This window comes from Trachurus trachurus (genome assembly GCF_905171665.1).
Source record: "Trachurus trachurus genome assembly, chromosome: 10".
Classification (NCBI taxonomy): domain Eukaryota; kingdom Metazoa; phylum Chordata; class Actinopteri; order Carangiformes; family Carangidae; genus Trachurus; species Trachurus trachurus.
The window spans coordinates 10,923,608-10,937,291 of record NC_139894.1 but is presented as its reverse complement, the minus strand read 5'-3'; the positions used below and the strand labels follow the sequence as shown (position 1 = coordinate 10,937,291).

The 13,684-nt window shown below is 41.5% G+C and overlaps 1 protein-coding gene across 1 annotated transcript; it reads right to left on the bottom strand.

Moving 5' to 3' along the window:
* Positions 1 to 4,587: 4,587 nt before the first annotated feature.
* smu1a (SMU1 DNA replication regulator and spliceosomal factor a) lies at positions 4,588 to 13,478 on the bottom strand. Its single transcript, XM_083980194.1, has 12 exons — positions 13,367 to 13,478; positions 12,251 to 12,461; positions 10,321 to 10,473; positions 10,097 to 10,207; positions 9,596 to 9,724; positions 9,366 to 9,485; positions 9,136 to 9,252; positions 8,864 to 8,991; positions 8,645 to 8,771; positions 7,735 to 7,902; positions 7,181 to 7,333; positions 4,588 to 5,983 (listed from the first exon to the last, which is right to left on the bottom strand). The coding sequence occupies exons 1-12, from the start codon at positions 13,390 to 13,392 to the stop codon at positions 5,885 to 5,887; spliced, it is 1,542 nt and encodes a 513-aa protein (XP_083836320.1). The 5' UTR covers positions 13,393 to 13,478; the 3' UTR covers positions 4,588 to 5,884.
* Between the last annotated feature and the right edge of the window lie 206 nt (positions 13,479 to 13,684).

Genomic DNA, 13,684 nt, shown 5'->3' with positions numbered 1-13,684 from the left:
CTGTCTGAGCCAGAGATGCTGAGGGGGAAAGTGATAATGATGATGCCCACAAGATAAAAACATTAGCAGCCCACAGCCCAGCTGATTATGTGGGTAAATAAAGTTTACACTCAGTGAAAAACTGAATCCAGATTGTTTGTTGGTTTGGGGGCAAAACCCTCTGAGTGCCTGATGGTGTTGAAATACAAACACAAATGTTGTTTTGTGGAGAGAGAAGTATCATCTTATCCCACTATTGCTATTTGAAATAGTTTAAAGTCTAAAGGAACAACAAGGAGCTCATAAACTCCAGCCTGTGATGTAACTCAGTTTTATTATCTGCTCCCTAGAAACATTTTTTACCATTTCCTTTTCCCTTTTCTCTCATATTAAATGAATCTGCAGGAGGAAGATGGAGCCATGGGATGTTTCATCATCAGGAACCTCATGTTCCTCAACATCCTCACAGCTTCATCTGCTGCTGATCACATTTCATAAGGTTTTTGTTGGTGACACAATAATATTCTGGAAATGTTACGCTTTTGTACTGAAGCATTAACTGTGTTAAATCTAAGAATGGGTCCATGTCTGTGTCCAGAGTCACTCACCCATTCACTTGTCCCCTCAATCTATCCATTGGAGCTCAACGTAGAGGAGCAAACAAACGGCCATGTTCACCTGAAGCCCCGCCCACTTAGACCGCTTCCGGCTCGAATGGCTTTTGCTAATTGCTAGGTAAGGAGGCCGTTTGGTCTGACACCTTTTTTTCTGAGGCCGTTTGGTCCAATGACTTTTTTTCTGAGGCCGTTTAGTGTGACGTCTGACAGAGGTTTTCCTGAGACCTTACGCCTTTTCATCTAAGGTCTTGACGCTGAAGCCTGACACCTGAGGATGTCCTAACATGTACACCATAGTGCTGCCCAAGGTGGACAGACAGTTTCTCTATATGGTTTCTCCATATTTTCCTAAATTTGCCCACTAATGCGACATTTACCGCCACTAATGGTGATTGTGTAACTGCTGTGTGGCACCAACGAGCTCAGTTAACAAAGAACCAAAGTGAGAAAACTGTTTTCTTCTGATAAAATGGAAGACCTTCTGTATTAGAAGAATGTGTTTTAGCCTTCAACGGCTCATAAAATGCATCTGTGAAGTAAAGAAGTTTTTTTTAATATATATAAAACCACTAACATTGTGGGAATTAGTAACAATGATTGTTTTTTATATAAGAAATTGGAGCTACAATGATACACTTAATAAAATTCTTTATAAACTTAAGTAAGTGTGCGCAAATTAGACTAAACATCTCCAAATATCTTACAAAGCAGACCATGGGAGTGAGGTATAGCAGAGATGACATTAATCTCTTAAATTGGATTGGTTCTTATAATATCAAGTAGGCCTATTAACCTGAAGAGGTTTCAACTCATTAAAGCTCATCATTGTTTGAAAACCTTGCAACACTTGGGAGGAAAGCACTTTTTCTACTTTTCGTTTCTCCTGACAAAGCCGAGTAGGAGGATGTGATATTATTAGTCTGTTCTTTCACACTTGTCCTTGCTCTTCCAGCTTGTCTGGCCTCATCACTCTCAGCTAATCTGACTCCAGCTCCGTCTGACAGGCCTGAATGGATTTTAATGAGGATCAGCTCTGATTTCACATGACATGACAAGTTGCTTACAAAGCAAAGCTTCAACCTTTCCCTCCACATACACACATTATCCTGCACTGTATATACAGACTCTCTATATACACAGTTACACACACACACAGTTTCACAGTGGGCTTAGCTTCCTGTGCAGCACACCCATATATGCGTTGGGGGTTACAACACATAGATACACAACACATAGACTGAGAACAGTTGCAGTTGTGAAAGCTGAAACTGAGCAGAAGAACCAAACTGAAAAAAGTTTGGTGGTGCACATTTATATACAAGAAAAAAAAGAGAACAAGCTTCAGAACGAGAGAGACAGGTTGAAGCTCTTCACACTGGATTAGTGTCTAAACTATAGATATACAGTATGTGCTGCATCAGTCTGAATCAGATCTGGCTCTGAATTTAGTGTTAAAAAGGGCAAATTGTTTCTCTCTGCCTCAACTGGTGATTCAGTGTCCAGCTGAGCTTCAGACCACCTGAATTGTCCCGTTGAGGTAAACTATTTGCCACTTCTAATATCTGACCCTTGTCTGATTGACATACTGTATACCTGAGGGCTAATCCCAATACATACGTGGGACTGTCTCTGATTGGCTGTCGCTTTTTTTGACCTGTGCTTTGGTTTTCTTAACAACCTTTGGCTTCTTGGTGACGATGACTTTGGCTTTCTTCAGGACCGGTTTAGGTTTCTTCTTCTGTACGTTAACGCTCCTGATGGACCTCCTAGCTATAAAAAGGCAAACCATTTTATGCACTACAGGAAACATGCATGTAGAACTTGACTTGACTTCAAATAAGTGTGTTTTTTGGAGGAAGTGATTAGTAGGAAAGTTGTAACTGCATGTAAAACCAACAGAGGATTCAGAAATCTGAGGCTCCATTCATGTAAATACTGTGCTGGAGTTTTCTGGCTGTATATGCTTGCATCTATTTACATTTATGCAATTTGGCTGCAGCCACAGTGAGTGTACAGTTGAATCTGTGCCTTCAGGAACAACATTACAGCCTGAAGGGTCTTTTTTTTTTTTTTTTTTTAGGTCTGAATGTTATCATCTGGTTTTCATCAATAGAAAACACATGGCCAGAATGTGGGACATCCTCCCCCCAACCCTCGGACACTGACTCTCTGACCGCAGATATGCAAATACCAACAGAGACTGTTTTACACTCTGAGAACCTACGGGGCTTTGAGGAACCCTGAGGGGTGGTTAGTCCGGGACGTTTCATTAGCAACATGGTGATGTTTCAAAGGGATCTATAGCATCATCAGGTGGGAGAGAACCCAAGTTTGCAGACACTTTGTTGCATTTAACTTGCATTAAACGGTACACATTCCCTTTAAATTAATGTTTTAGGTTTTTCCTTTACAGGGAAAGTTAAGAGACACATGGGACAAATATTACTAAAAAAAAGAGCAATTGTGCAGATCATATAATATTTTATATTAGATATTCCTATAACATCAAATTCCACATTAAAAACTATCAAAAGCATTAAAGAAATATTATTTATTATTTCTATTATGAATCGAAAATATTTAAATTTCCAAAATATAGAACAAAAATAGTGAAAAATAAAACAATATATTTGATATGCACTCACTAAACTCCAGAGGATCTTCCTCCTCTTCTTTGGTGTCTTTTCTGTTGCCTGCTCTCTCTGCTGTTTTCCCACTTTGCTCAGTCACATGTTCAGTAGTTGTGCTGCTTGTCAGAGGTTTGGTCGTTGTCTCACTATAACTGGTTGTGGACCCTGCACTGGGAGCATCAGTGGTGTTTGCAGTCGTCCCTGCAGAAAAAAGGCTGAGAGTCTTAGTAAAAGCGGCAGCAGCGTCGGTGTGGTCGTCAGGAGGGCGAGCTGTGACCAGGTCAGATGATCCGTAACACAGAAACAGAAGCAGAGTGAGGTGCACAGCTCCTGCCATAGTAACTCTTCCCTGCAGAAACACCACTAACACTAAAACACTCTCATTCTACCCTCCTGAACCTGCAGCGTCAAGGCGCCCGGCGTGCAAAGACGACTTCTGGTTACAGATCTACAAAATAAAAGCTGGGAGGACATGATTTTCCGTGCGAGGCAGAGGTGAAAAAAAAAAAGACAGACAGTAGAATCAACATTTACCACTTCAGTCATCAAAACTAACTGGTGCCAGGTTCTGAAATTAAAATTTTGTTGTTTTTCTTTGTTACTTTTGAAACCAAAGAAGGTTCTTGATAGTTGAATAAAGCAAGTCATTTTAAAATATTTTTAATATTTGATTAGAATGGAGACTAAAGTTGGCTTTTTGATCTTTCTTTGACAAAAGAAAATAATCAGGACCTAAAATCAGTTGTGAAAATAAAAGTTGGTTGCAGCAATTGTTAAAAGTTCAATTGCTTTCATCCGTGAAAACCAAAACAAAAGTCATATGTAGGGCATGACGTCTTGTCAATGATCAAATTAGATGTTTCATACTGATCAACTTTTAAAGAGCAAGTTTGAAAATATTGGTCATAACAGAAAAAGAGATTTAACCTCAGTAACTGATACTGTCGATAAGTGTATGCTTTTATTTTGAAGGAGTAATAAAATCCCCGGCCTTTGTTTTGCTGCTGACTTGACTCTCTTCTCTGCAGAGTTGTACTAACAGAGTTTGATCCCTGAGTAAACTCTGCTCAGACTCCTGTCGACCCTTCTCTTCATGGAGCAGCAGTTTGCAAACTTCTCTCTGCTGCACAGTGACAACGCTGGACGATCTGGACTGATCCACGCTTTCTTAAAACTCCAGAAACAAAGATACTCAGTGATGGTGATGAACAGTGACATCTGCTGTCCTTATTTCTTTGATCCTCTTAAACCAAGTACGGAATTTCTTAGATAATCTTATAATATTAGCTCAGATTAAAATGAGTCTATATTGTGCTTCCAAACCAACACAGGGCAACACAACTTCTAGATGTGTATCTGGTTAAATAGCTTTAATGGCACAGACATGAGGTGTTACACATGGGGTGTCTAGACATCCAATCAGTTATGAACCTTTGATTTGTGAGAATTTCTGGTCATTCCTGCACTTCAGGATGCGAGAGACATTTCCAAAATGACCCAAGACCTTTCAGCTCAAGGAATAAGAAGATAAAAAAGATATTCTGAAAAAAGTAATCAAAGTAAAAAGAAAGTCTAATTTCAAATGACATGTATTGAGAAAAACACCTCACAATATGATGACTTATAAAACTGAAATGTGTTATTCTATATTCCTGAATTCACATTGAGATCTTTGCTGACAAAATAACAGGTGGTTATGACATTTAGATCATTCATGTTTGATGAACAGAATAATTCCAGGAATCATTATAATATTTCTTTGCAGTGGGAAAATTTGCTTAAACAAAGAAACAAACAACTACAAACTATTTAACCAGGTCTTCTTGGAAAAAGAAATATTAAAAATATATTTACACAAAATGGAATTATCAAAAACAAAAAAAATAGAAATAAGTATCGTTTCTACACTCCTGACCCCAAAAAACGTGACACCTTATGAAAATGTCTGTGATGCCCAACAGCAGAACCGTATTTATGTCACCAGCAGCTGAAAGTGTGTGATGTAGGACTGCAGTCGACTATCTGGAGAAATATGTTATGACAATATTAATAATAATGAAGTTTGTCTTTTTCACAGTTTGAAGTTTCTTCTTAAAAACCACATCTAGCTCTTGAATAACATGACACTCAATCTTACAAATTCATAAATATTTAAGTCAAGTGAAGCAAATGCTGCTTTGAAAAATAAACATTTGTTAAACTGAAAAGGGCAGATTATGGAGTAAAAATTTAATATTTTAGAAATTGCATGATGCATTTCAAATACATTGAGACAAGAAGTGAACATAAATCTAAAAAAATAACTTTTACTTTTGAAGTCTACTGTAAATAAGGTTCTGCTGTGAAAACTCCCCAGTGTCCAACTGTCAACTTTCAGCTGCATGTTTTCAATAACACGAAAAGCACCTTAAAAAAACACCCGTGCACTCTGTATTGTTATTCTATACACACACTCACAACCCATTTCAAAGTGAAACATGCAGCTAAATGTGAAAAAGCTGACGGTGAACCTGAGATCACAAACTTTTACGTCCAAACGTTTTGAGTCCACACAGAGCTGTAAAACGACACAAACAAAAACAAAACAAAAAAGGGCAGAGAAGTGTCCAGAGGGAGGAGAGCAGCGACAACGTCCGGTCTCTGTTTAGGGTCGGCGGCTCAGGGCTTCCAGAGCTTCAGCAGCCCGTCCTCGCTGTAGGTGCCGATCAGGTTCTGGTGGGGGTGGTGGGCGATGCCGATCACGTCCTTCTCATGAATCTGGAGAGGAGAGGGGGAGAAGTGAGACACAAAGAACTAGGGCTGCAACTAACGACTATTTTCATTATCGATTGATCTGTCGATTATGTAGATGCTTTATAAGATGTTAAAAATGTTGAAAAATCATCAATCTGTGTTTCCCAAACCACAAGATGATGTCCTCAAATCTCTTGTTTTGTCCACAAACCAAAGAGATACTCAGTTTGTTGTCATAAAGGAACAAAGAAACCAGAAATATTCACTTTTAAGAAGCTGAAATAAGAGAATTAATTGTTTTTATTTCTTAAAAAAAAAACCTACTCAAACCGATTATTCAATTATCAAAATAGTTGATCGATTTGATTATCGTTTGTTTAATCGATTAATTGCTGCAGCTCTACAATAAACACAATGAAGGATCATGTGCTGGAGAAACATTTAAAATGCTCATTATATATCTGTTAAAGTTAGTAAAAACCTCTTAAGTGTATTTAACAGTGAGGTTACCAACTATGATTTGTTCTGGCACAAAGTGTCACCAGTAAAACACAAGATTTATTTAACTTTAAATTCAGGAATGAACCAAATCTGTCCAATAAAACTAAAACAAAGTGTGGTATGTATGTATAAGTATAACATTCTTGCTGTATTAACTAACTTTATTGAAAACATAGCACATCTAGCTATTCTAACTGTTCACGTAAACAAGTTTTTATATCCTCACTAGTTAGAGGAGTCCTGCAAACAAGACATGATTTAAACCTGGTTTATATCTGTAACATTTACAGTGAAATCCTGATTTTATAACTGCAACAAAACCAAAAAGATAACCTGAAACACAAAGTCTGAGCTGTGATTTCAGCTGCATTTACTTATAAACACTCAGAGAGAGAAAATTAGAAGAGACAGAGTGTCTTTCTTTGTTGTTGCTGTCAAAGTGAAAGAGACTGAAGAGAGAATGACACACAGCAGAGGGGTCAGAGGTCGGGCTGCGACCAGCACACTGGGTCAAGGCCTGAGCCCTCGGCAGGTGAACTACAGGGACGTGTCACCCAGCTCTCAGCCTCCGTCTTTGTTTACCAAGTCAGGAGAAGACAAAGCAGCTCCACATTCAACACTTGGATCTAAACTTCACAGTGTTTTCCTGCAGCAGCAGCAGAGGAGTGTGTGTGTGAGCTGTGATGTGTTTGATCTCAGCTCCTCGGCTCGGTAACGTACCGTCAGCGTTCTCTCCAGTTTGCCCGTGACTGTGCTGAAGCAGTAGAGCACAAAGTCTTCGCCCACACAGTAGATCCACTCGCCGCGGGGCGACAGCGTGCAGCACACAAAGTCACCGCCTTCCCTCTTACCGGAGCTGAAACTCCTCACGATCTGCAGAGAGAGAGAGAGACGTTCAAACACACACAGAGCAGAAATGTGAGGGAAGGTGGTTCATTACAGTTTACAGCCGTTTAGTGTTTACTGTGCAGCGCTTCAGGGGGAAATCTTAACTAATGAGATCAAAACATATTAATTTCTATATGCTATAGCTTTCAAGTGTATAATACCAAACTAAAAAATGTGTTTCCATTTAAGACCCTGCTGGTTTGTTTGATTTTCTCTATTATCTGCTTTGTTTTATTTGCTTGCTGAGACTGCATGTGTTGTTGCCTGTGATGACGATCAAACCTGCGTTAAACTATCGAGGAAACTACATCGAGAAAAGACGGACAAGAACTTCATCTTCACATACAGTAACAATCTGAGTTCAAAGAGTATAATTATGAACGGACCTGTCCCTGCATGTTCATGATGACCACCGTGTTGGAGCGGTTACACACGACAAAGTGCTCGGGGTTCTTGGGCAGCAGAGCCACGTTGTTGACGGTGATGTCTGTGCCGGCCGACGTGCCCAGAGGTTTGAAGGTGTTTGAGCACTCGGTGGTTTTCATGTTCCACACCTGGAGCGGGTTACACATGAGCAGAAAAGACGTTATGAGTCATTATGAAGTATACATGATACTCTTAAAGGGATATTTCAACATTTTGGCAACTTGGTCCATTGCCATAATCCCTATATATATATATATATATATATATATATATGTTTGTTACCTTTAATTGTTGGTGCAAGCTATTTTTAGAACGGCGGAGCAGAACCGTGAGCTGCTCAGAGCTACGTTACGGAGGCTCAGGGGATTTCTTGGTTTCCTTCATCAAAATCATCTAATACACAATCCAACAACTCCAAAATGCTCTGGTGGACAAGTTGTGACCTGCACACTCACCACGCTATGAGATAACAACAGAACGTTACCAGACAGAGTTGTTTTAGAGGTAAATTCATGCACACAAGCAGTCGCTGCCTTTACCTCTAAAACAACTCTGTCTGGTAACGTTCTGTTGTTATCTCATAGCATGGTGAATGTGCAGGTCACAACTTGTCCACCAGAGTGTTTTGGAGTTGTTGGATTGTGTATTTGATGAGTTTGATGAGGGAAACCAAGAAATCCCATTAGCCTCCGTAGCGTAGCTCTGAGCAGCTGGCGGCTCTGCTCCGCCGTTCTAAAAATAGCTTGCGCCGACAATTAAAGGTAACGAACCTACTGCTATGACTATAGGGATTATGGTAATGGGCCAATATGCCAAAATGTTGAACTATCCCTTTAAGCTTGGTTATTTCTCAGCTGCTGCTCCTCTTACCTTCACTGTACCGTCGGAGGAAGCGCTGATGATGTGGTGACCGTCTGGAGTGAACGTGGCCTCGTTGACGAATGAGGAGTGGCCGCGGAACTCCTTCAGAGTTTTCCCCGACTTCAGGCCGTGGATTCTTTTGGAAAACAAACAGGATTAAATGTCACAAACAAACATATAATCCATAGGAGGTGCTCAGTTAGGAGAAGGAGGCCGGAGGTGGCTCACCTGATGGTCTGGTCGAAGGAGGCGCTGAGCAGCTGACTGCTGTCTTTACAGAAGCTCACGCATGTTACTCCTTTACTGTGGGCTCGTTCAAACCTCCTCAGACACTGACCGCTCTGGATCTTCCACACCTGAACACACGCACATGAAATTCAATTCAGTGGAGGTCAAGTTGCTAAAAAGGGATTTCATGGTTTAATTGTTGATGGATAATAATCTCAGTTTGCGGATAAAGCGAAGCGCCTAAAAGAAATGAGAGGGGAAAAGTCCTCTACCTTGATCTTTCCATCTTGTGCCCCAGTGGCCAACATCTCTGTGTCCCGACTGAAGCACATACACAAGACGGCGTCGTCCATCATCATGAAGTTGTCCTGAGCCTGGTACTTCAGATCCTGTCGGCCACAGTGCAGAAAGTTGTATCAATAACGCAGAGACGTGTGCATGTAGGATGGTGTTTAACCAGATGGTGAATCCAGCTTGTGTGTCTCTCCTGTGCATCAGTTACCTTTCTGATTTTACCGGTGGTGAAGTTCCAGACCTCGATGAATCCGTCCACGGAGCCGGTGACCAGGTACTGACCGTCAGGGGAGAATCTCGCACACTCAACGTGAGACTTCTGTCCAAACTGTAGAAGGGAGGAAAAAAACATACAAAAAAAAAAAAACATCATCAGTGACGGCAGCTCGGCTGAACGCAGAGTTGGAAACAGTCCGTGCTTTAAGCCAGTGCTGGTACCTTGATGTGTCTGCTGAGCTGCGTGGGGAAGCGCTCCTCCTCCACGTCCTTGACTGCAGCTTTACCTCTGAACAAGTCGATGGTCATACCAGGAGGCAGGAGTCCCTGATGCTGCTGCCACTTCAGCGACTGAAGGAGACAAACGTCAGAGTTGAGATGCAATTTTGAGGTGTCTTTGTTTCCCTCATCAAACTCATCAAATACACAATCCAACAACTCCAAAGTGCTCTAGTGGACAAGTTGTGACCTGCACATTCACCACGCTATGAGATAATAACAGAACGTTACCAGACAGAGTTGTTTTAGAGGTAAACTGATGAAAAACTGCTGATGCGCGATCCCGTTGGGGGCAGTTTTTCAGCTAGCAGTCTTTGTATTTACCTCTAAAACAACTCTGTCTGGTAACGTTCTGTTATTATCTCATAGCGTGACCAGAACCAGTACCAGAACCAGAACCAGAAACTACTGTATAATAACCACCCTGGTTTCTGGAGCTCTTACCTGCCCCAGCAGAGCCATGAGACGAGAGGGCGGCACCACGCTGACTTCCCCCGCCAGCGCCTGGGCGATGGCTGCTCTGCGCTTCTCCTTACTGCTGCCGTCTGGGTACGCCTGGATGACAAGACACATCATCATCACTAATTCAACCTCCAGACAAAAAACCAACAGGACAGGTTACACCTAAAGATCTAAAATGATCCAACAGGGATGAAGTGAGGACTCACCTCTCTGGGGTCAAAGTAGGAGCGGGCCAGCAGGTTCTCCAGGTGGATGTATCTCTCTGGTTGGGTTTGTTTAAGCATGATCATCGGGTCCGTCTGTCTGAGAAGTGAACGAGCAGCTCCCAGCTCTCTCAACTCGATCAACTCCAACACAACCTGGTGAGGAAACGACACAGAGAAGATGATCTCAACTATTTATAGTAAGGCACGACTGGTGAGATTAATAAACTAAAGAAAGATTAGAAAAGACATCAGCAGAAATAAACAGGTGGATGACAAAACTAGAGAGTTCAGTTATCACAAAGTACTTAATCAAATATCTGATTAATTGAATTTATAATAACTTTATTTCTATAACACTTATTGTAATTAAGGGCGTATTCACACCAGGCTCGTTTGGTCCGCTTGAAACGGACTTTTCCTCTGGTGCGGACTTTTTGGGGAGGTGTGAATACAAACTACCGGACTCTGGTGCGGATCAAACAAGTTAACCGAGACCACCTCTGCAGCTGGGACTCGGTTCACTTGTTTGGTCCGCACCAGAGTCCGAAACGAACCCTGGTGCGGTTCACTTACGGTGTGAATGCAAACCGAACCTTTCCCGAACCAAATGCAAAATCCAAGCGCCTTTTTGGATTCAACAGGCTTCCGTTGTTGTCAGAAAATGTGGAAATGATCAATAATGAGCCGTGGGTCAACGGAGCACAGACAGACACGCTGCCTCCTTGATATTTGGTCAGTGGAAAACATTTATCAGATGCTGGAGAGGACGCACCCGTCGCCATTAAGGATGCACATTCTTAAACCAACACTAAGGAACTTTTCAACCTTCACATAATATTTTCATAACTTTTGTGATGATACATCGACTTACAACAGGTTGAATGACACCTCTGTCATGGCCTGAGGGGGTCTGTATCGCCTTCACTGGCACTGAGCAGCTTTGAGGAGCATGGCAGGAACCCGGCTCTCACTTAAGTTTCACTTTCACTTTTGCGAGTCACGACGAGGAGGGAGCAGCAATGCGGCACCTTTCCATCGGATTGTGTATGTGTGTTTACTGAGAAATGATCCGCTGGTAACAGAAACTTAGTTTGGACGTCTTCTGTTAATTTCCATGCACCGGGAGATCAGGATGTTTACGGCGCTATGCGCTGGTGCTCATGGGAAATGGAGTCTTCCTTCAGGCAAAACACTACCGCTTTGGGCCACTGGCGCCGCCAAGTTCTTAAGTACTGCTTTAATATTTTTTTAAAACTGATAACAGAAAGTCGTTATCCGATTAATAACCGTTAACAGAATGTGACTAGGTTTAAATGCCGATCGGCAACGCGGCATCCAGAGAGAATGATTATGTTTTTTGTTTGTTTGTTTTTTGCTGTGCCGTCCTTTTTTTCTTTTTCTTTTTTTTTAGCGCACCATCCTTCAGACGCACATGCAGACGTGTGTGTTTGTTGTCTGACCATCCTTCACGGAGACGGCTGCATAACGGCCACATAGCCTCCAAGTGATGAATAAGCACAGGACAGGTGCAACTGGAAATACTGCCAAATTGAAAGGGCAGCAAGAAACGCATCCATGACCTCCATTGTGTAGGCTACTTTTCGTGGAAGATCCCGCTGATAATTTTTATCCAATGATTGAGCGACTGTGGGACACACATGCTTTTGTTTACAAAGCTGATCCGCTTGTGAAAAAATGCAATGTGAATACAAACCGCACCAAGTAAAAAAAAATGTTGTCCGCACTAAAGCAAGTGAACTATCGGACTTTCCTGGTGTGAATATGCCCTAAAATTACAAAGGGCTTTATATATAAAACTGGGGATTATTGAAAATAAAAACAAGCAAACAATAACAATAGGGAGGGGAAGGCCAAACGATAAAAGTGAATTTTAAGAAGAAGATTATGAAGAACAAGGTAGAAACCTCACCTGCTCGTAAAGGTCTACCAGGGTCTTATCTGGCAGCTTGAGGGACTGGATGGCTTGCAGGACGGTGTCCCAGTGACCACTGTTGATGTCTGCCACGAAGCTCTCAATACTGTCCACGGTGTTCAGAGACACTGTGGTCTCCTCCTGCAGAGTGACCAGAGTCCGGTGCAGATTGTTTTCCTTCAAGTACTGCATGATCAGACGGATCACGCTGCAGGGGAAACACAAGCGATGTCAAGTCATTTGGATGAGAAAATACAGCAAGACACAGCTGAGACAAATCAGCCTAAGTCTACAAATGTTAACGGGTGCTATACTAAAAGCAGATGTAGTTGCGCCAAATGTTGATTTTGAAGATAATATTTTCACTTTCAACGTTTTAGGCTAAACCTTTGCTGAAACTGCATAAACCAAATGTATAAAAGCTGCAGGAACCTTTTGTAATGTACAGAGACAATACTTAAAGTACACAAACTCTACTTTTCTACACTAAATGTGCATTAAGGGATTCTTATAAAACAGTCACAGGATGCATATTTATAAAACACTGTAGCTCGCACATTGAAGTCAACCTCAAACATCTGACATCAACTAATCCTACGTGTGTGGGTCATGTGTCTTGCTCATTTGCACATAACAGTCAATTAACAAAACTGGAATAAAACGGGGATATTACACCTGAAACCCACATTTATTTATGACGATAATGATAAATGGCTCCGATAATCAGCTTGGTGTTTCCGCCTCATTTATTTACTTACAGTATCCGTAGCAACTGCCAGTGCAGCTTTAGCTAATGCTAAATTAAACTAACTTCCCTGTCTTTCGGCGGTTGGTGCAGGACTGAAATAACAAAGGACGAATAGTTTCAGCTCTAGGTGACACAGCGACACTTAAAACTGGAATTAATCCCCCCTTTCTGCCTTGTAAAAGGGGGATCGACACCAACAGAGACACGGGGTTAACTGTAAAGTTAGCTTAGCTTAGCCTAGCTTGGGGTGCTAACGCTAGCAGAGGCCTCATTGACACAAAATGCTTCCAAAAAAGAGCTATAATAAAGACCGGTGATTATAAAAATAACACACTGCTTTACGATTGAGTAACCGGAACACTTACTCTGCGGATTCCACCTCCAGAGACATGATTATTTATCTTAAACAGGAGCCAGAAGACACTGTGGAGTCTGCAGCAGCACACAGGACAGGACGCACACACGGAAGTAGTAGGGAGGACCCGGGGGACCTTCAAAATAAAAGTCGTCAGTTGACAATCACTGTATACACTGAATATTATTTTGGCGAGGTTCAGATAGTAAATGAGCACGATTCTGTAATATATTATTTAAAATTCAATATACATATTCTACGGAACCGAAATGTATAAATGTATGTGTCGCTTGGATGTGAATGTCATCATTAGCAGTAGCTATACCCC